General features: G+C 36.4%; 1 protein-coding gene across 3 annotated transcripts in view; it reads right to left on the reverse strand.

Annotated features, from left to right (window-relative positions):
• Positions 1–12,478: 12,478 nt before the first annotated feature.
• MPP7 (MAGUK p55 scaffold protein 7) overlaps positions 12,479–24,044 on the reverse strand; it is an 89,239-nt gene continuing 77,673 nt past the window's right edge. For all 3 annotated transcript variants that reach the window (XM_081346362.1, XM_081346363.1, XM_081346361.1), the window contains 5 exons: positions 18,930–19,010; positions 18,279–18,372; positions 17,513–17,621; positions 16,903–17,046; positions 12,479–13,113 (listed from right to left, as the gene is read on the reverse strand). In XM_081346362.1, the coding sequence (XP_081202488.1) occupies positions 12,934–13,113; positions 16,903–17,046; positions 17,513–17,621; positions 18,279–18,372; positions 18,930–19,010 (608 nt within the window). In that variant the 3' untranslated portion in view covers positions 12,479–12,933. The remainder of the gene's footprint in view (positions 13,114–16,902; positions 17,047–17,512; positions 17,622–18,278; positions 18,373–18,929; positions 19,011–24,044) is intronic.

Consider the following 24,044-nt stretch of genomic DNA (forward strand, 5'->3'; position numbering starts at 1 on the left):
GGTTACACTTCATTTTCATGTGTTTCTTACATCAAGTTAGTTTTTTTAAAGTTACTAATTTATAGCATTTGTGATGGAGCGGCTGAATGTCCACAGAAGGTCTGGAACCTCACCATTCTGTGATCACACCCAATAGTATAACCTAGCTGAGATACAATTCATTGGAAACATCAGCTGATTTTGACTAATCTTCAAAAGCTAAACTTTTCAGTGTCATAGCTTTACAACAGATTGGGTAAGAAAAAAAAGACAATGACAACTCCTTTTTTTAATACTGCCAAGAAAGCTACATAAGCGTGCTCATTAAGTTATCAGAAGTCAAGCTCAACTTGAAGATGATACATTAATTGAACTGAAGAAAAATCTATCGTATGGATAAAGTTTGCAGCATCCTGTGCTCACATAATGTTTTACAAGAGTTTTGTTGAAAACCAGTATTTACTTCCATTCTTTTGGCAAAATCATGGCCATAGCAAGCCATTGGTTCACTTAATGACATCAGGTTCATTTAATGACTGTGGTGTTCACTTAATGACTGCAGTCACCTAACCACCAGGGTGATTTGGTCAACATCTGCTGCAAAAATGTTGTAAAATCAGTAAAATCTGTTTTGCAACTGTTATGATCACAATAGGTAGCCTCATTACAGTTATAACAATAGGACTATCTCTAATCAATATTAGGACTGCTTCAAAATGCTTTGATAAACACATAACATCTTTCCATTTTTAGTTAAAGCAGCCAAATCTATCCTAGGCTTCAGCATAGGTCTCGGGGGCGGGGGGGGGGGAGAAATGCTACTGCTTTGAGGAATGAACTCGGAAAAATTAATGCAACTCTAAATAAAACTTGCCTCTTCTTTCAGGCTCGTGCAGAAGTTTGAAAAAAGATATAAGTGCTTTAATTAATAGCAGAGATGTGCTGTAGTCATGCAAGATTCAGAGTCCTTTCTCTAAATCATTTCTGAAGCATGCACAACCTGATTTAACATCCTTACTTTACACAACTCTCTCAACATGTTGTATATTTTATTTTACTTTGCATACATTTGTACAAGAAATTCATTCTGTTTTTACTTGCATTCAAAATGTGTGAGGTTATAATATAGTGCAGGTTCATATCAACATTGGTTTTAAGGGATTTTCATAAGTGTCTTAGGGAATTAAGCTGAAGACTGCTGAAAACAAACACGTGCCTCTCTTTCCTCACACAGTGAAGAAAGTAAAAGGAATATGTTTTGTTTAAAACTACTTGTTCCTCTAATGTCAGGCTACTATTTTAATCCAGAAATGTTAGATTTCTTTTACAATGCAGTAATTTGGGGGCCAAAAGTAACAGCATTTTGTGCCAAAGTTAATAAGCAAAATGATTGAAAACCTTGATTACTGGTCTGAATCCCAACAGTTGGTCTTAATTTTCTGATTTGAGCAACCTTGGAATATACCTAAAAGCACCTTTGGTTGAATGGACAGTATTAAGATTTAAATATAGTATAATTCTAGTATCTTTGGAAACAATTACATTATTTAGAAAACAATGCAATATCTAATAAAGATTCCCCAGACTAATTGACTTCACAGGAAAACCCAGCTTAAAAAATTGGGAAATAGATTATGATATGGAAAAATTGGAGGGAAGAGAGGATATTAATGTGGACAATTAATAGATGAAGATGATTTTTTTAACATACTATGTATTAGGAGAGAAACATTATTCTTGAGGTGTATCCCAATGACTTTACTTACAGTTACAACATTAGTTAGTAACATAATTTGCATCAGCAGCATTTTCTAGCACCTGAGGTACTAAAGCAATTTGTTAAATTACTAGAACTAAAAAAAAACTACTGCTATTTTCTATATATATTTGTTATCAATAAATCCATTTAATATGGAGGTATTAATAAGTGAATGCAATAAAGAATTATTTTTATTATATTACCTAGACAATGGGAGAGTATTTTAACTACTCTAACAAGAGTGTCAATGGACTTAAAACTATTACTTATACAACCAAAATATTTAGAATTTATTGGACTCTTATGTTTATGTAGAACAAAAGGACCATCAAAACAAGCATTTTATTGGTGATGTAATAAGACTAATGCTTATTTTAAACACACGGAGGGTTTTTACATTTTTTTACATTTACCAACTTTCAGAAAAAGCATTGGATTCTATATTTATAATTGTGTGACAAAAGCTAGAAGTTTCAGATGAACCACATACCTAGTACTTGGCATTTGAAACTAAACACTGTAAATGGATGTTGTTTGCCCTTACTATTGGTAAAAGATGGATACAGCAGCACTGAAAAAATAGATGTATGGCTTTTTTCACTCAATGGATTGAGAACCAGATTGCACATGCCACCTATAATCAGATAATCTATAGCAGGGATGTCAAACTTGCTGTGTCATATGATGTGTCTTATGAGGGAGGGTCTTCTCAGGGTGCCGCCGGTTAAAGATTGCCGGCGGGTAACACCCAGGGGTAGGGCCTTCTCAGTGGGTGCGCCTGCCCTTTGGAACCAGCTGCCCGCAGAGCTTAGGACTGCCCCCGACCTCCGTTCATTCCGCCGGGACCTGAAGACCTGGCTCTTCGAGCTCTCTGGCCCAGGCTGAGAATTTTTTAATTTTTAATTTTAACTGGGTTTTTATTTTTCTCAGGGTTTCATTTAATCTTTTTTAATTTGTTTTTAACTTTTGTATTGATTTTCTTTTAAATATCCTGTAAACCGCCCTGAGTCCTTCGGGAAAGGGCGGTATATAAATCTAAATAAAATAAATAAATAAATAAATGTGTCGCGACATATCGCAACTTTTTTCCCATTGCTGGAGATGGGGTGGGTGCGGCTTTGGCATGACGCATCCGGCCCATGGGCTGGCAGTTTGACACCCCTGATTTAGGGATGTAGACTTTGTATGAATAAATATAATAAAATATGTGAGACATTTATACAAAATACAGTAGGTTATAAATATGGGTTATATGAATGAATTAAAAATATACAAGCATTTGAATAATTGCCTTAAATAAGCAATATAGAATTGTAATTATTTATAGCTAAAATAATATTATATCTTTTTTCTTTTGTCATACGTTTCACTTTAATAAAAACGCTACACATTTTTTTCTTTGACACTGCTTTTTTCATCTTTGTGGGAGGGCCTTTTCACTTCTCTGTCATTGTTTTAAAAGCAATAATAGAACAAATTAAAAAATCCTTGATTGTTGATTATGTGCCACTAATTTGGTATCAACTTTTTAGCAACTACATATAAAGATTTTTTTTCCATGATATGTCTCACAAAATTGGTCTTTCAGGTCTTCCAACAATGTACCCATCACACTAAAAGCTTCATTTTTGCAAAATTTTAGATGTTATTCATTAATTAGTGGTTAAAATGTTTACTGCCATCACCACGATCATGCAACAGTAGCAAGAAAAAAAAACCACTTGTAGGAGACAAAGCACACACAAATAATTAGAATAGAATAAGACATTGGTCGGTATCAGAGCACAAAGAGCAATTAAGTCCAATTTGGCAGACTATAACTGGGAGTTTCCTCAGTTTCGGGGGAAAAGCAAGCAAAGAGTTTTAAGCATTTGGAGAATATCCCTGGAACCTAGTGCCCATTATTTTCACTCTCCAGATGGAATTTTCCATGCTTTGGTTCTTACCAAAGATGCCCCCAAACAAGGAGATGGAAAATTTAAATTTAATCCTGGGCCTAGCATGGGATTCTACCAGAATCATCTTCCACTGCAACTGTGGTTTCTGGTTCTCCATCCAGAGACATGGCTTTTCCAGACTTTGAAAGTGTCAGCACCAATTTATTATATTTATATCCTGTATTTTGAACAACTCAGTGATGTACAGTTCTTTCTCCTATTGTTCACACAATCAGCATCTTGTGAGGTGGATTGGGCTGAACGGGAGAAATAAATTCAGTCACTAGCGAGCTTCCAAGTTGAGGCTCCTCGTTTCTACTGTAGCACCTTGGCCACAACACCAAACTGGGTTTCTGAATTAATGATCAATGGATCAACAGGCTGGTGGTACAGGATTACATCTCAAGACATGATCATCAAGGAACTATTTTGTTTATTGTTTGCCAAGAATACAAAAAAATACTTGGTTGATCTAGTTTTGGTATGGAAAGAGCAAGTAAAGATCAGAAGGGTAAAGGACATATTTTGTTGGGTAAGAGATGAACAACTTTCTGGGTCTTGCAAGTCAGCAGTGAAAAATATTACGTGCCGAAAGTGGGCATGGCCACTGGCCAAGCTAAAAATGGGAAATTTTTGTAAAGTGGCCAGAATTACGTAAGAGCTCCAGACTTACCTCTTGAGAAATAATGTAGTATAAACTTCTATGCGATGGAAGAAGGGAAAACAAACCTACCAAGTACAGTTCAAGCATCTATTTTAATACTTTTCCCCTTTCTTTTCCAAATAAACCAGGATATTTGTGTTCTTACTCTGAATAAAGTGTACTTTCCCTTTCTGACTACATCTTGCTTGCATGCCACAAAACAGCTTTTGAGATTTATAGCAATGTTGATCTAGCCACAATTTTTTCCAACTGTGGAGGATTTCAGTGTCAGTTTTGCAAGCTCAAAATGTTCTTTCAGGTGACATCAGGGCCATGTCTGACAAAGACACTTATTTTTAAACAGTTGCAGGAGTAAAGCTTGGAGCATTCCTTGGGCCAAAATTCTGTCAACTTTGCTCAGTATATTTAGATAGCATGTGTCTGCTAGGCTGTTTTGGACATACTGTCAACTGGCAATGTATTTTATTAGATTTGTAAAGTGTGTGAATGTATGCATGCATATATGGGTGAAAAAATAAAGACTGGCTGTTAATTTAGAAACAATATTCGAGACAATAAATTAAATATGGTTACTGTTCAGAGATTCCAACCAGAGTAGGATACATTGCTGTTTTAATTCCCTTGGACATTAGCAGATGTGTTTACTGAGTTTTCTTTAAACAAGAAATTGCATGAAGTCACATGAGGCAACAGGTAATGTTCCTCCTCTCCTTTTAAAACTGAAATGCTACCTCAGGATCTGAGGGTGCTTTGGCACAAAGCAGGCTGCATCTTGTTTGCTAAGGAAGGAGCTTACAGTCTATTAGTTCTTGCAGATTGAAGACCATCGTGATGAAAGTGGGGAAGAGAGGCAGAAAGTGGCAGCCATCAGTCAGCTTGGAATAGTTTCTGAATAGCAAGCCTTAGCATGAAATGAAATGGTTGGGAACAAATCATGACTGTGAAAAGAAAAGAAAAGAACTGCAAAGATCTAAGAGAGTATAAGCAATCCAGAAAGAGCAATGTTAGTTCATTGAATTAAGAAATGGTTGTACTTTGGACATATGGTGAGGACTCATGGTAAATTAGATCTCTAAGGGAGTGGAGATGGCATTGAGGTGAGATTGATGGCCAATTGACATTTTCTGGCCAACCAAATCTCTCTGGATAAAGGAGATTGTGAGAGCCCCACTGGCATTCAGGACAGCTGCTCCTTGTGAGTAAACTGAAGGAGCTGATATTTCTGTCGGCAATTTGTGAACTGAATGGCTGGGAATCAAGGGATATCCACCAAACTCAGTGTAACATAGCCTTGAGGACACAACATTCTGCTAAGCATCATTTCTTAATTACTTTTGGAAATAGCTTATTATTTGCTTTTCAACTATAGTGAACTTCTTGATTAACAAGTTTCATATGATGAACTTGATGAGCTTCCTCTAATCCTTTAAAAACAAAAAATTGAACTACATTTTTTTAATAAGCAACAATGGGTGATCAGACAGTTCCCTTGACACCCAAAAAGGTAAAAAGGGAAAGGAGAAGGGAAGCAAAAGGGCGATCACATCATTGATTCTGCAAAGTTATAAATGGAATAGAGGCACAAAGATTTAAAATAAGATTTTGATTTTGAAATTCATCATGGGAATACTTTCCATGGAAAAATTCTGTTGTTTTGAATACTTGGAAGAAAGCATGATAGCAGAGGAATTTGAACACTGGACACTAGAGGGAACCTAAAGGACTGAAGATTATAAAGGACAAGAACACTTAAATTTGACTAAGACAGAATAGAGCTGTATACTTTAACGTTGGACATATTTGAGGATATTTGTAAGGAATGGATCAGTTTTAAAATGTCTGCCGTTATAGATGGCTTTTAAGATGTTGGAGAAGAGACACAGTTTGCAGGATAGAACTGGAACCGATCTGAAAGTGGATTTAAAATAACACGATACAAGAGTGATATAGGGGAAAAAATTGGCTTTCTTTTTGCAAAATAAATGATGACATGGTGTAATATGTTGCCTTTTGTTGTTTATCTGAGATTTTATTTACCTACTTTTAATAACTGCTAGGGACCAGATGATTTTTTATTACCCTACAACAACAGTCTGCAAAGAGAGAGAATGGCCCAGCTGGTTCTCAACTGGCTAAGCAAGACTAGAATCAAGGTATTCCACTTTCCAGTCTGATATAACTTAGCCACAAACTAGTTCTGTCCCAGGTATGAGATTATCACTGGAAAAATATAATTAAATTCATTTCTAAGTCTTAAACCAAGTCCTCCATTCCTACACCCCTTTCCCATGACTGTACCTTTAACTAGGCAGTCCATTTTTACTGTTCGACTTCAGCGGGTACAAAAAATAAAATTGTATGATTCCTTTAGATGAGCTCTAAGCAGAATTAAGCACGCTGATGTTTTGCCTATTTCTAATACAATTCCTGAAAGGTTTGTATTTCATTGCATTTGGCTAATGCAATATATAAAACAAGGCCCTTTAAAAAAAAGATAAAACATTTGCATTAACGGCTGCCCAAATTTCATTTTGAGTTTGGAGTAGAAATATTTTGCCTGGATTCTGTCAAATTTCATCAATTTTAATAACGTAAGAAAATGCAGTGTCTTTGGAAATGTCATTATGTTTCCCAAGCTTTGTTAAAAGTTTTATTTCTGAATAAAATGTAAGTTTGCCAAGCTAAATCAGCTCGATTTTAAGTAAGAACCAAAAATACTAAGCATGCAAATAAATGCAAGTAGATTAATAGGTACCACTTTGGTTGGAAGATAACAGCATTCCATGTTCTTTGGCATATAACCATGCTGGCCACATGACCACAGAAATTGTCTTCAGACAACAATGGCTTCTTAGACTAAGAAACGGAGATTAGAATCATGTCCTAGAATTGGACAAGAAAACATTACCTCTGTGTGTGTGTGTGTGTAGGAGACTTATAACAAATGTACAAAAATTGAGGAGTGCACAAGATTAAGTGATTTCTAAAAATACTTGTCTATACAAAATTTAGATATTAATAAAACACCAAGAATCTCTTAAGCAACCATACAAATGGAACAGAATTTGGCCACACATCTAGCAGCAGAATACATTATTTTCATCTGATCACTTGCAAAGATTAATTAACAAAGGGCATCGTTAAATCAGTCTGCCGTTAAGTCATAACCTGCCATGAGGGACACACACCTTGAATGGGAACTGGAGTAATCTCCAAGCTGGGTAACAACAAAGGTAATCTCAAATTGGGGGTAATACTGTACCTATTCAAAGAAAGCAAGCAGAAAGGCATTATATGTAAATGTAAAGGCATGTTTTATTATAGCACAGCACATAAAAATGCTATACACCAATTAGGCAAAAAGCCTTTGCAGGTGACCCCTTTTTAACAGAACACAACCAAAACTAATTAGTATTCCTAGAAAACTGCAGGAAAATGCACTTATTCACAGTGGGAATTCAGCAGTTTGTTCTTTACTGGACTCTTAATTTTGGGCCCATCTTCAAATATGAATTAGAGGAAAGCAATACATTATTTAGAAAATTAGTCTCAACTTTTAACTGAAAAATCACAGAATGAAGTTTACAATGACTGCTGCATTGACTATTGTGTCAATTAATACATTTCTTTTCCTTCCTAGAGAACTGTGGCTGAAATTTAGGTATTTATTCTTTAATGTATTGCAATAATTTTATTAAAAAGGGACGCGGTGGCTCAGTGGGTTAGGACACTGAACTTCTCGATCGGAAGGTCGGCAGTTTGGCGGGTCGAATCCCGAGTGCCGCGTAGCAGAGTGAGCGCCTGTTACTCGTCCCAGCTTCTGCCAACCTAGCAGTTCGAAAGCACGTAAAAATGCAAGTAGAAAAATAGGGACCACTACGGTGGGAAGGTAACAGCGTTCCGTGCGCCTTTGGCGTCTAGTCATGCCGGCCACATGACCACGGAGACGTCCTCGGACAAGCGCTGGCTCTTCGGCTTTGAAACGGAGATGAGCACCGGCCCCTAAAGTCGGAAACGACTAGCACGCATGTGCGGGGGAACCTTTACCTTTACCTTTAATAATTTTATTAGGGGAGTAGCTAATAGAAATCTGATTTTACTTTTATACAATTTTATTAAGTGGAATGACTTGAAATCCAGGAAAATAAGATGTGGTGTTTTAAGAACCAAAATTTTCTTGAGTAAACTTGTATCAATAATTTATTGTTCTCTGGTGAAAGAGTTGTATTTCAAGCACATTATCAGTTTAAATGAAATTGATGACATCTTCAAGTATTGCTCTGAATCCAGCAGTATAAAAAGTTTAACATTGTTTTACAATGACAAAACAGCAAAAATACAATACAGGTATTGTATAAAAACACAATTATCAAGAACCATGCAATACAATTTGCTGAGGTTTATAAAACGGTCAATTTCATAGTTAGCAAAACTGACTTTATTGTCTCTGTCATTTATTCAAACCTCTGGATGCGAAGTATATGATCCAAAGCGCCATACAGTGCAGATGTGCATGCATAGAGGGTTCCAGTGTGCTAAAAAAAGCCCAACTCTCACTTATGAGAAGCTCCACAGACACCTGTGCTCTTTGACCAAGGCAATTATATTCTCATTAAAATAAACATCAAAGCCACCAACCAACTTGGGCCACTCCATCCAAGCTACCAAGGTGTTAATTTTTCTCACAAAACAGAGAACAAAAGGAATCCTGTACAGAGTAATAATTTCCACTATCACTAGTATGAACACAATGTTAATATAGTTTGTGTCTAGGGTTATGTGTCTAGAGATTCCCTGGGCTAAGACAATATTTTATAGTAACATGCCAAATGCTTACTCTCAACAAAAACATTTTAAGAATAGTCTTTCATGCTATATCCAAAGAGAAAAATCTATTTCTAAAGAACCCCTTTGGATTATTGGATATACAAAATGTAGACATTGGCAGATACCAGGCACTTCAGCACTCTGGGTATTGTGGTATCCACTGCTAATCAAAGACACTTAGGACATAATAGTTGCAAGAACCACAATGATGTGATCAAGTAAATTAAAATGGAACATTTAGTAGAAAAAAGATAAGTAGTCCTAGACTTACAAATGTTTAATTACAGCTTGAAGTTACAATTTATTTATTTTATTGATATCCCATCTTTATTATTTTTAAACAATGAAAGGCAGCAAATATATGTACTACTCCTTCCTCTTCTTTTTACAACAACCCTGTGAGGTGAGTTGGTGTGAGAGAGTGTGACTGACTGGCATCTGGCTTGCATTTGCAACAGTTACAGTCTTATGATTCTGTTTTGTGACCTTTGCAGGAGGCTTCCAATACACGGTATCAATTGGGGATTTGCAGAATAAATGCATGATTCACTTAATAAATACATGATTTGCTTAACAATTGTGGTAAAATGACCATATTATCGTATCCGGTCATCTGACGCCCTTCTTAATAACTGCATTCCTAAGGGACCAAAGTTCTGGTCCAAATTTTGGTCTTAAGTCAAGGACTACCTTTAATCCTGATGAGTATTTTCATGCAAATGAAATGGTACTGAAAAACAACCATATTTAATTCACCAAATACAAGAAAGCCTGAGACATTGAAGAGCACATTGCATATGTTCAGTGCCAAGTTACAGATGTGTCAAACTATTGTATATTTCCAAGACTAAAATGTAATTGTTGGCACTTCCTGTGTGTAATATAATTTGAAAACATAAATGCAACCGCCTATTTATACTACTTTGGCAAAGGCCTGGTGAGTTTTCTCTACCTAAACTAAAACATTTACATGGAATGTTGAACTGTCAAGTCAGTATTCAAACCACAAAGACCAATGGGATTTGTTTAATAAATTGCATAAAGAAATATTTTAAAAATCTACTCAGATCTTTTGTCACACACACACCACATATGTATATATGTGTGTGTATGTGTGTGTGTGTGTGTGTGTGTGTGTATGTATACACCTTTATATAAGATGCTAACACTTTATACAGTATGTTAGCATAAAATAACTGAGCTTCTTCTTTGCATGCTAGGGCTATGATGCATAATCATTACATGCCCTTGGTAAGACAGATTCACTAACACATAACATATATTGCTCCTTATCCAGTAACTCATTTGGTGTCTAGAGAAAATTTTAAAGTTTCTTTCTTCATTTGAGAGAATACAGCTTTAAGTATTAACTACCTGTGACATGTGTAAAATGGGAAAGATTCACAGGTTTTTCCCACTGAAACAGTTTGTTGGTTCTTCTCAAAGGCAGTTTTAGAAAGATATATATTTAAATTAATAAAGTATAAATACATGTATACAACTGACTCAATTACAAAGGCTACTACGATCCTCCACAACATTTTATTCTTATGTAAGAATTATTCAAACAATTTCAAGCTTGATTTAAATGAAAATCCCATTGTCTTAAATCCAACAAGACAATATACAAATACTCAAGATGTAAAATATTACATATTTCTTATTGAAAAGAAATTTCAAGTTAATTTTTCCACCAAAGTAACTTAAATTTACTCCATGTCAATATGAATATAGAGAAGCAATTTGCATTATAGATCAGTACTAAACAGACACTTATATTCTTAAAAAATAAATGCTCCAGTTATAATATATTCTCAAGTGCTAACCAAAATCAGATATAGTATTAGCAATGATCTTGCATGTTAAGATCTTCTTAGTTTAAAGGAAATGTCATGGGGAGTGCAAATTATTTATGAAAGATAGTACTATAGTAGTTGAGGACACTTAAAAAAACAACAAGAAGAAAACAATTAAATAAAAATAAGGCCTCACTTTGTTCTGCTGCCTAGAAAACTGTATTATCAACCCACAGAAAACAAGGTCAACTGTCTTTTGCAATGTTCATCCAACATAACTAGAAAAAGACCCCTGCAACCATACGTCCACTTAGACCCAAGCTGACTACCATGAAGACATTTGTGTACAGTTGCAAGAAAAACTATGTGAACCCTTTGGGATTACGTGGAGTTTTGCATGAATTGGCCATAAAATGCGCTCTAAACGTCATGTAAGTCACAACAATAGAAAAACACAGTCTGCTTAAAATAATACTACACAAACATTAGCTGTTGTCATGTTTTAATTGAACACAAGATGGAAACATTCACAGTGCAGGGTGGAAAAAGTATGTGAACCCCTAGCCTAATGACTTCTCCAAGAGCTAATTGGAGCCAGGAGTGAGCCAACCTTGACTCCAATCAGTGTGGATGTGTTGCTGACAGCTGTCCTGCCCTTTAAAAACACACACCTGTTTTGGGTTTACTGGTCTCAAGAAGCACTGTCTGATGTGAACCATGCTTCGCAGAAAAGAGCTCTCAGAAGACCTATAATCAAGAATTGTTGACTTGCATGAAGCTGTAAAGGGTTACAAAAGTATCTCCAAAAGCCTTGATGTTCATGTGTCCACGGTAAGACAGACTGTCTACAAATGGAGAAAGATTAGCACTGTTGCTACTCTCCCTAGGCGTGGTCGTCCTGTCAAAATGACTGCAAGAGCACAGTGCATAATGCTTAATGAGGTAAAGAAGAATCCTAGAGTGTTAGCTAAAGACCTACAGAAATCTCTGGCACATGCTAACATTTTTGTTGACACATCTACAATAAGGAAAACATTAAACAAGAATGGAGTACATGGGAGGACACCACGGAGGAAGCCATTGCTGTCCAAAAAAAATATTGCAGCACGTTTGAAGTTTGCAAAAGAGCACCTGGATGTTCCACAGCACTACTGGCAAAATATACTGTGGACAGATGAAACCAAAATTGAGTTGTTTGGGAAAAACATACAACACTATGTGTGGAGAAAAAAAGGCACAGCACACCAACATCAAAACCTCATCCCCACTGTAAAACATGGCGGAGGGAGCATCATGGTTTGGGGCTGCTTTGCTACCTCAGGGCCTGGACGGATTGTTGTCATGATGGGAAAATGAATTCCAGAGTTTATCAGGAAATTTTGCAGGAAAACGTACGACCATCTGTCCGCTAACTGAAGCTCCGCAGAGGATGGGTGATGCAACAGGACAATGACCCAAAGCATACAAAGCATACAAGTAATTCAACAAAACAGTAATTCAACAGAACAGAATACGCCTTCTGGGGTGGCCCAGTCAGAGTCCTGACCTCAACCCGATTGAAATGCTGTGGCATGACCTTAAGAGAGCGATTCACACCAGACATCCCAAGAATATTGCTACACTGAAACAGTTTTGTGAAGAGGAGTGGTCCAAAATTACTCCAGATCGTTGTGCAGGTCTGATCTGCAACTATAGGAAACGTTTGGTTCAGGTTATTGCTGCCAAAGGAGGGTCAACCAGTTATTAAGTCCAAAGGTTCACATACTTTTTCCACCCTGCACTGTGAATGTTTCCATCTTATGTTCAATTAAAACATGACAACAGCTAATGTTTGTGTAGTATTATGTTAAGCAGACTGTGTTTTTCTATTGTTGTGACTTACATGACGTTTAGAGCGCATTTTATGGCCAATTCATGCAAAACTCCACGTAATCCCAAAGGGTTCACATACTTTTTCTTGCAACTGTAGCATTAGGAATGCACCCAACTGACTGGGACCCAAAATGCTTCTCTCTCCAGTTTCTCAAAAACTGTTTTCAATTCATTGTATGCTGTGGTAAGATCATCATTCACTACAACTTTGTCAAAAAGATGGCTGTATTGACTTTCCATAATCTGGGAAGATTTAATCATTTCTTGAAAATCTTCTTCCTAAATAAAGAGAAGCAATCAGTCAAGTATAAAGGCAAATCAAGTCATAGCACTATTAAATTTACAGGAAATTATAATTTATATCTTGGATACAGATCTCTATAATTGGAAAGCATCACTCATATACAGGTAGTCCTCAAGTTACAACCAGAACTGAGCCTAAAATTTCTGTTGCTAAGTGAGGCATTTGTTAAGTGAGTTTTGACCCATTTTACGACCTTTATTGCCACAGTTGTTAAGTGAATCACTGCAATTGTTAAGTTAATTAGAGAATTTTTAAGTAAACCAGGCTTCCCCATTGTGTTTGCTTATGACCCCGGGATTCTGCAACCATGATAAATATGAGCCAGTTGCCAAGCCTCTGAATTTTTGACCATGTGAATGGTTTAAATGTGAAAAATGGTCATCAGTCACTTTTTTCAGTGCTAGTGTAACTTAGAACAGTCACTAAATGAACTGTTGTAAGTCGAGGATAACCGGTCAGTCCTAGAGGAGATCAACCCTGACTGCTCCTTAGAAGGCCAGATCCTGAAGCTAAAACTCAAATACTTTGGCCACCTAATGAGGAGGAAGGACTCACTGGAGAAGAGCCTAATGCTGGGAAAGATTGAGGGCAAGAGAAGAAGGGGACGACAGAGAATGAGGTGGCTGGATGGAGTCACTGAAGCAGTAGGCGTGAGCTTAGATGGACTCCAGAAGATGGTAGAGGACAGGAAGGCCTGGAGGAACACTGTCCATAGGGTTGCGATGGGTCGGACACGACTTCGCAACTAACAACAACAACAAAGTCGAGGATTCCAGTGGACTTCCGGTGGCTCCGCGGCGACGGAGGGAGCCTTCCCGGGCTGCCCGCGGCTCAGCTGTTGTTTTTTTTCGCCCGAAACAGCGCCGATCAGCTGTTCGGGCGAATCCGAAGCCCCCTCCTCGGGAGAAGAGGAGGGGGCGAGCCCCCAGGTAGGGGTAGAGTTCTCCAGGGCCGCCTGAGCTTATGGCTTGGGCGGCTGAAGGATTGAACTCCCCCGTAGCCTGGGCTGCTCCCAGCTGGCCGTCGCCTCTGCTCCTGATTCTTGGAGCAGAGCCAGCCGTCTGCGACCACCCCTGCCTGAAGGAATGACTATGATTTAAAGGAGCAGGCAGAGCGATACAAGAGGAAATGGTAAAGAGGATTACTATGTTTTACTCTCCAGCTTGATGGACTTTTTTGGATTACAAATTTGAAGTGAAAGTGCGTCATATTTGGTAAAAGATGGCGGCTAAACCACCCCCTAAAACTCTTCGGAGTGCTGGAACTTCTCCTGTGCAACAATCATTATTGCAGGCGCTGCATCCTCCTGATGTATTGACATCAAAGGACTTACAAGATGCTCTTGAAAAACATACCCAGGTAATTTTGGAATCAATTAATATTAGATTTGCACAGATGGAGGAGAAATTGGAGAAATTGGAGGAGAGAATGGAGGAGAGGATGGAACAGAAGCTCAAAGCGATGAGGGTAGACATCTTGACTTCAGTGTGTAAAGTGGCTCGGTGTGTGGAAGAATTGGAGGAAAAGCTAGAAGACTTGACTCAAAAGAATGCTATATTAGAAGCAAAAGTATTGGAGAATGAAAATAAAATGGAAAAGGAACTGTGTCTTGCTGAATATTTCCAGATGCAGTTTGCCATTAGAATTAGAGGCTTAAAGGAGAATACTAAGGAAGATCTAAAGCAGCTGGTTTCTGAGGCTTTTGAAATAGTGTTGAAACAGCCAGCATCTGAAATAAAAGGAGGCATGGACAAAGTGTTTCGTGTGAATTCATGGATTGCCAGACAGAGGAAGTTGCCTAGAGATGTGGTGGTATATTTTGCAAAAAGGGAAATTAGAGATGAAGTTATACAAGCTGCTTATGATACTAAAGTTATGATTGCTAATCAAGAAGTTTTGGTCTTAAAAGAAATTCCTCCAAAGATTCTAAGGAGAAGGAAGGATTTTACATTTCTTGTGCAAGAGCTCAAGCAACGAGATATAAGGTTCAGATGGGAGATCCCAGTGGGGTTGATGGTGACGCACGAAGGTAAAAAGTACCGTTTGGTTACTGTGATGCAAGCGCGTGATTTCTACAATAATGTTTTAAATGCAACGCCATTAACACTTTTGGAAGCTGGAAAGGGATCTGGAGAAGGAGTGCATCAAGAGGCCGAAGATGGTCAGATAGAAGACAACGGTGTTGGAGGAGACCAAGATACAACCTCGTTGGATGAATCTATAAAACAGAGGGTGACGCGTGCTGCTGCAAAACGATCTAAGAAGAGAAAGTAGCAGGAATCGCAGAAGTCTTTGGAATTTTTACGATATAGTCAAGTAGTCAAGTAGGGGAGGGGGGAAAAGATTTGGGTGTAGACGCAATATATTTCTATATTTGGTGGTTTTGTGGAGAGGGTGAGCTTTTTTGGATTAAAGTTCAAGTTTTGTTTGCAATTTTTTTTTTTTTTTTTTTCCTTTTTTGTTGTGTTTGGAATAATTATAGATGTGGTACGGGAAGAGGACCGGTCGATTACAGAAGAGTTGACTTTAAAGTTTTTTGATTTGGGATCCTTGGTTAATTTGGAAAACTATTTGTAAGAATGTTATATCATGGAATGGATAAAATGGATGGAGTTTATTTAGGATAAGTATAGGGTTGAGAAGGGTTTTTTTTTTTTCTTTTTCCTTTTTTTTGTTTTTAATATATGTTTAATACTATTAAGGTTTGTTCCATTCTATATAAGCTAGAGAGTGTCCTTTTCTTATTCTAGTTTTTTTTTTTTTTATATATATGTTTAATATTGTTAAGGTTTGTTTTATCCTATATAAGCTAGAGAGTGATGGATTTTAGAATTTATAGTTGTTAGTATATGGCTGCTTAGGTTTGCTTTTTTTTATATATATATACCTTGTATTCAGCTCTGGGAAGTAGGGGGGGGGAGGGGGGGAGGTAGGGGGGGGAGGAGGGAGGGGGGAGGAGGGGAGGTAGGGGGGGAGGAGGGAGGGGGAAGGGGGGTTTTTAAGGGAAAATTGTATTTTAAAACTTTTCAATAAAAAAAAAAAAAAAAAAAAAAAACAAAGTCGAGGATTCCTGTATAAGGCATGCCCTATATACTGCCCCTGCTGTAAATAGCCCAATATTTAGTTTTCAGTAGCCTTAGATGGTGAATCAATGTTCCCTTCTCACTGTATCATTCAGTACTGCTATGTGATTTAGGATGGAAGTTTAACATTATCTAATAGTTCATTAAAATTACAATTAATTAATAATTGTAATAATTATTGTAATTAACACAAAATGTTATCTCAAATTAAAATTATTTTGAAACTTTATTCTACCCAACTTCCAAACAATCCCCATTCTGATACATGTAAGACATTAATAGATAATTATAAAATGCCTGTGTGCTAGAAACAGAAATAGAAAAAATGTTTTTAAACTTTATATGAGTGATGCCTTGAGATGCATATTACCTAAAATTAGGTCTGCTGTAAGCAAGAGGTTCAATAGGAATTTTGAAAAGAATCCGAATAGTAGTTCTTTTTAGATTCCTAGATCTCTTTTTACAGTTCAATGTTTATGCCAGTGTTTTTGGAAAAAAATGAATATAACCGTATAAAATTAAGACAGACATCTTAAAGAATGCACTTAATTTGGAAAAAAAATCAGTTTTACAAGTATTGGGTGATTGTGCCTGAAATGGACTATTTGAAGATAACCAAATCTTAAAGGTACAAAAATTAAGATTTATTTCTATATTTCTAGGAAAGCAAAATATACTCACTTGAAAAGGCTTGGCAGCATCTTTTTCATCCTTGCTTGAAATTATTTTGGCATTTTTTCGTGTCTCTCTTAAACGCTCAATTGATGGAGGTTTTATAAATATCACAAATGGTTTGAATTCCAAAGTCCTTAGATGCTTCACTGTCTGGAGAGTTGAAAATATTAAGAACATGTTTATTTTAAAAATTATTTACTCTGAAACAACACAAGTCATCTCTAGTTTCTCTGTGGCATTCGTCCCTAATAACAGATACTGTTATTAGATACAATTTATGTAGCATTTTAATTGTTTAGCATAACATACACTGTTTCATTCAAACAATTTTTTGCAGAATTTGCTGAAATGCTAGTCATTATTGGCTGTAGTATCTTTAACATGAAAATGTGAATAAGGAGTGATATAATTCTGAACAAGATTTTAGGCTAAACAGAGTACATTTTAATATTCAGTTCCACATTTTCATTCTGTTAACAATTCTAGTACTATTGCTAGGATGTTACACTAATTCTCTTCCACTAGTAATTCTACTTTCACTAGTAATTTCTCCCTGGAATAGTTAATAGAGAGTGAAAGACATATTACCTTAATGGTAGGAAAATTTAATACTTACGTGGGGCTGTACATCTAACAAACAAACTTTATTTTTTGCCAGAACAGCTCTAACTGAGTCAATGCTGGTACCATAGTAATTGTTTTTATATTCCCCATATTCAATAAATCTGAAATAAAAAATAATATTTTATATTTCTTTTACAAATCTTATTTCCATATATCTTTTTTTTTAAAAAAGCCTCCTGATGTCTTTACTGTATCTATTGACAAAGTCAACCTTGTGAATCAAGTGCCAAATAACATTTTTAAAGAAATCCAGATATTTAAAAATTGAATATCATAATTACTACAAAATATCTTATTTCAAATTCAAATTATTTCAAAACTTTGTTTGTTTAGCTTTCGAACCTTGAACAATGCTAGAACCATTAGTGTAAATCTTCACAGTATACATGCTGGGCACAAAACAAGTATGATTAATTCTTTTCTATTTTCAAAATATCCTTTAAATACAGAGACTGAAACTTCTGATAGATTCATCTTGGGTTTGTCTTTAGACAAAACTTAATTTCAAATGATGGCAGGTAATGTTCAAGTTGCCCACTGAACATACAGTATGGTTTATGCTAGAAACTGAAATTAAACTATGCTTTTGTCATCCAAGAATTCTCATTCAAGTTAGCTCTGGCATTTGGCAGAACGCTGAGATGAAGAAACATTCTCACATTAGCAATGCAAAATGGCGCGCGCGCGCACACACACACACACACACACACACACACACACACACACACAGAGACATGAATTTCGTGCTTCCCACATACTTGTTATTCTGTATATCTGTCTCGAACAAGTGCTTGGAAATAAAAGTGTATTCAACACCATCACTTTCTTGGCTCCTTCGAGGTCTTGTTGTGTCTGGTTTTATTGAAAGAAGCATTAAAAACCATTTTGGAAATAAATGAAAATGAACAGTTCTATTCTACTGGTTTTAATTACCAACAAACTGTTGAAATTCAAGTAGATGGAATTCAACTTCAGAAATTCATTTGAGAATTTAAGAAATCTATCCTCTCTTCTCAAATATTAATCTGGAACTGGTTTTGGTTGGTACATATCCTCTTCTTGCTCTCTTGTACCTTCTATATCAAAGAGCAATAATCCCATTATATCTGACTACTGTAACTCTGATGTCAAATTCCCTTTCTAGTGATTTCCATAGTTGTAGGCTGGCAAAACAAGAATACAAGGACCATGTTTGTTTCCTCGGCATAAAAAAACCCTTTGTTTGTTTCCACCATGCAATAATGGAGAACTAGAGCCATTTACGTTCCTCATGAAGTGGAACACACTTTAAAAAAACTTAATTCAGATAATCCTTATCCCTATTCAACTCCAAACAGATTATATTTATGCTAATTAAAAGGAAGCTGAATCATACATTAGGAATTTATAGAGCAGACTTTTTCACTTACGTGGAACTGTTACACCATAATGGTGAGTGTCACTGATTAACAATTTCCGTTTTAGTTCATTCAGTCCTACACCAACAGGACCTGAAAGTTTAAATGTGTTCCTGTTAATTGTTCTGATTATTAATATTATAACATAATACAGTAGCTGTTTAAAAATCCAAAATGTTACTCAAGTGTTTTATTGGAACAACTCCAGTGTCTTCAGTATTCACTAGGCGGATAGGATTTCCAAAGTCTATGTATGGGTTTCCCAAACTTTGGCTTTTTACTATCTCTGAAATCAATAGCCTGTCATTTATTCTGCCAAAGATACACAACCTTGAATGGTCAATTGGCTAATGTTAAAAAAGAATGTTGATGGAATATAAAGATTAAGCTGGTACTAATCTCAAAATTCATGATGTTATATCCTTCCTTTTTTCTCAGTATATTTAATATGTACCATACTTTGGCTTAAAATAGCAATGTGTGATTACATCTTCTTTGGGAGGAAAAAAAAAGCCATTTCAGAAATCTTTGATTACATCTTCTTGGGGAGAAAAAAAAAGCTGTTTCAGAAATCTTTGGTTTTCCTCAATAAAAGTTGTGTGCTATTCAGGAATGCATTTAGTTCATCTACTTTTTGGGCTTAGATGAAAATACTCAGAGATTAAATATATACTTTCAAACAAAACTCCAAATTTTACAAGAGTTACTTATAATTTAGGCAAGATTAACACAGGAAGCACATTATTGAGGAACACTAACAAGTTTAAATGTATTATAAAAGTCTAAAGATGATGATACATTTCAACTACTGCTAGCTGTAGAGCCCTATGGATCCCAACAAGATATTCACGGTGCCCTCAAGCACACTGACATATAAGATAGGATTAGTATTTCATGCTTTTCCTCTCTCCAACTTTGCTTTAGTTCCTGCTGTATTTTTCTCTTCTTTATTTGGAGCAACATTCCAATGTATAAAGCAGTGTTTCTCAACCTTGGCAACTTGAAGATGGGTGGACATCAATTCCTAGAATTCCCCAGCCAGCCACCGGTATAAAGGAAAAGGGGCAATTGCCACTTTTTTCTCCACTGTCACCTGCCCCTCTATTTGTACCTGGATTCTAGGGAGAAGCTGCCCTCCTCCTGGATGGCCAAAGATTAGGCCAAAAGTACAAACAGAAGAGGGACGTGGTGGCTCAGTGGGTTAGGACGCTGAGCTTGTCGATCAGAAGGTTGGCAGTTTGGTGGGTCGAATCTGGAGTGCCACATAACAGAGTGAGCGCCTGTTACTCGTCCCAGCTTCTGCCAACCTAGCAGTTCGAAAGCACATAAAAATGCAAGTAGAAAAATAGGGACCACTACGTTGGGAAGGTAACAGCATTCCGTGCGCCTTTGGCGTCTAGTCATGCTGGCCACATGATCACAGAGATGTCCTCGGACAAGCGCTGGCTCTTCGGCTTTGAAACGGAGATGAGCACCGGCCCCTAGAGTTGGAAACGACTAGCACGCATGTGCGGGGGAACCTTTACCTTTTTACAAACAGAAGATACCTTATACAATTAAACAAATCAGCCAAGAATTAATGACAAGATAATGAATTCTTACTTTACTTGTGGTTTGTTATAGGACGTTGCTAATATACAGGAAATGTACACCCTGGTTTCAAAATGACATATAAAACATATAAATGAAGACAAATATTCCTCTTAAATTTATCTTAAATTCTTAAGAAATCTTAAATTTTCTCCCCAAAAAGTCAAATTGTTATGTGTATACTGTGGGTGCTTCTGCGAAATGGTGCCACATACTATTACTTTTCTACCTGATAGAAAATAATTGCATGGAACTGATTATCTATTTTTCAGGTTATTCAGTAGTTACTGTTATATTTAAAGAATGAAATATAAATATATTTGTGTTAAGAAAAAAATCAACTATACATCTGCTGCTGAAGTTCTCCACAAAAAAACATATATCTTGATTTCTACCTATCCACAGTTTTGCCAAGAAAGTTTTAGGACAATCAGTGAATATTTGATAATTATGTTGTTTTGTTGACTGTCATTAATCGCTCAGTCAGATAACACATTTTATTTGGAGGTTAGGCAAATATCTCAAAAGGAATTCAGGAAACATTTTAGCTTGGATTCCAACTTTTGATTATATTTATTTATTTATTTATTTTATTTTAATTCCATTTATATCCTGCCCTTCTCCGAAGACTCAGGGCGGCTTACAAGCTTAGCAGTAGCCTTCATTCTATGTATATGCCTGCTTATTAGGGCTTTCACACACAGACCCAAGCAGCATTATTACAAAGTCAGCTTAATTGCCCCCAACAATCTGGGTCCTCATTTTACCTACCTCGGAAGGATGGAAGGCTGAGTCAACCTTGAGCCTGGCGGGATGCGAACATGCACTAATTGCAGGCAGCTGGTGTTACTTAAGGAGGCATTAGCCCACTGCTCCACCAAGGCTCTATATAAGCAGAAGGATTGTTATATCTATGGAAGAGATCCTCTATTCATGGGAGAATTCCTTCTTTCAGTGCCACTTGCTTTTTGCTCAAGTATCTGACATTTTATTTCTAAAATTGATTCACTGGGAATAAGTAAGCTTGCGTGGTATGTGCACTATCAAAATAAAAAATTACCTAAACCTGCAAGCACCTAAACAATTAGAATATGGATGTGTTTGCAGACTCAACTAACAGAAGAAAGTTTTATTTGGAACATCATGAGAAATGACCTAATGGTAATAGGTGAGGCAGTTCTACTCCATTAGTCGCAGTACCACTCTGGAATGGGGCAACTCATTGTGGCCAACCTGCCATGGCCATCTTGCCACGGCCAATTTGCCATGGGACAACTCGCCATGGCCAATTCGCCATGGGACAATTTCACACAGGATAACTGAATGCAAGCTGTTTTGGACAACATTTTTGGGCGGACAACATTTATCATATTGAGTTTGTCCCATAGCAAATTGTCCTGTGATGAACTGGCCAGGACGAGTTGTCCCACAGTGAGTTGGCTGTAGCAAATTGTCTTAGACCCATACTACTCCATATATCAGGATGTTATGTTCCTGATATAATAAAATCACCAGCCAGACATGACTGAAGACTATGTCGGGGTCATCAGCCAAAGCAACTAAACAAGCAAGCAAGCAAGCATTCCCTGGCAGGGAATGGGATATAAGTATGTGTGGTGTTTTAACTTTGTTCTGAGGATGATACAACTATTTTAAGTGCAAAATAGGCTGTTTCAACTATTTTAAAACTCCCAAACATCCATATGTTTCAGAGTCTCAAGCCAAAAATACTTCTGAAACAGTCTATTTCATATGCAGCAATAGGGTATTTCAAAAATTCAAAACCATCTACATTCTACAGTAGTGGCCAAAATTGTGGAAACCTTTTGGGAAAAGTGTATTTTTGAGGTTTGATGGCTAATAACTCCACTTTATTTTGGAGTAGTACCATAAAATTATATATCAATGGAAAGATAATTTAATCAAGAATGTAATGCAACATAGTTTGTTTAATTACCTCAACTGTTTTCTATGAAAAGTTATAGTGAAATAACCAGGAAAAGGAAGCACAACTTGCTTAGGTTGATATCAGGTAGCTTTCCTTCATCTGATTGTAGCCAATGAGCATGAGTGTTTAGAGAGCCAATCAGGTGTCATCTCATTTTGGCAATGAGCCAATCAGATCAGAGTAGGATTCAGTTATTGATGTCATGTATTGAAATTGAGAGGAGGACATTTGTCAGTGTGTTATGTGATTGCTACCAAGTTGGTTGGTTTTTTTTTCTTTTCATTTAGTGAGCTTGTAAAATGTAATAAAATTAAAGTAATGGTGCAAAGAATTGACTGGTTGCCCAGAAAGCAATGTAAAATAGTATTATTAAGTGAACAAGGCTACAGTTATATAGAAATTAGAAGAAAAATTGGTGGAAACTTAACCAAAGGTGGCATTTCTACTGTACACTTTTTCCAAAAGTTTTCCACAATTTTGGTCACTACTGTACATATCACTACTTAAAAGCTGAATTATGTATTGGAAGAATGATAAAACAGAAAGAAGAATGTACCTTTTTTCATCCCACTCCACCTCAATAGATTGAAATACACCTCTAAAAGGAAATAAAAACAGAAAAGACATGGAGGCCTTTCTCCACTGCTATTACTATCCCCACAGGAATGAAGAGCGAGGGGGTTGTAATCCAACAAAACAGAAGTTGCACTAGTCAGCTTTTCAAGAACCAAGACAGAATAGTATACAGATAATCTTCAACTTACTCAACCACAATTGAGCGCAAAATTTCTGTTGCTTAGCAAGATAATTGTTAAGTGATTTTTGCTCCGTTTTACAACCTTTCTTGTTACATTTGTTAAGTAAACCACTGCAGTTGTTAAATTAATAACATGGTTGTTAAGTGAATCTGGCTCCCCCACTGACTTTGCTTGTCAGAAGGTCACAAAAGGTATATATGTAGCATCATTATGTATTATGTAGCATCATAAATATGAGCGTTGCCAAGCATCCGATTTCTGATCATGTGACCATGGGGATGTGTGAAAAATGCTATTTTTTCAATACTGTTGTAACTTCGGACAGAAACCGTACAAAAAAGCAATCATGAGGCTTCTGAAGACCAAGAGTGAAATCAATAAGACTACTCAGGCTTATTTTAAAAATGAGATAAACAGGGCCAAATAAGGTTGAAATCATGTTATAAAAAGTTATGCTTGGCTATAATACTAAATTTAATTTAAAACAACTAGGCAATATTTTTTAAACAAATTCCATCAAAAATTTTAATCCAGTTTTACCTCAAACTATGTGAAAAAATTAATTAACTGACTTTCTGTTCCCTGATAATAATATTAAACGTATTTCACACGTCATATTGGATGCGACTACTAGCTCACATAAAGCTTTTAAAAATCTGATAATCTGTATCATGCTTCAATTAATACTGCCAGTTTTTCCACATTTTACCTAAGACAATTTTATGATTTTGGCCAGACTTATGCTGTTTCTAATACCAAGAGAAAAAAAAATCAAAATGACTGAGGACTGCAATAAATTGGTGAACTACTTTTGTTACTGTAAAAGCACAC

Source organism: Vipera berus (assembly GCF_964194415.1).
Source record: "Vipera berus genome assembly, chromosome: Z".
In the NCBI taxonomy this organism is placed as follows: domain Eukaryota; kingdom Metazoa; phylum Chordata; class Lepidosauria; order Squamata; family Viperidae; genus Vipera; species Vipera berus.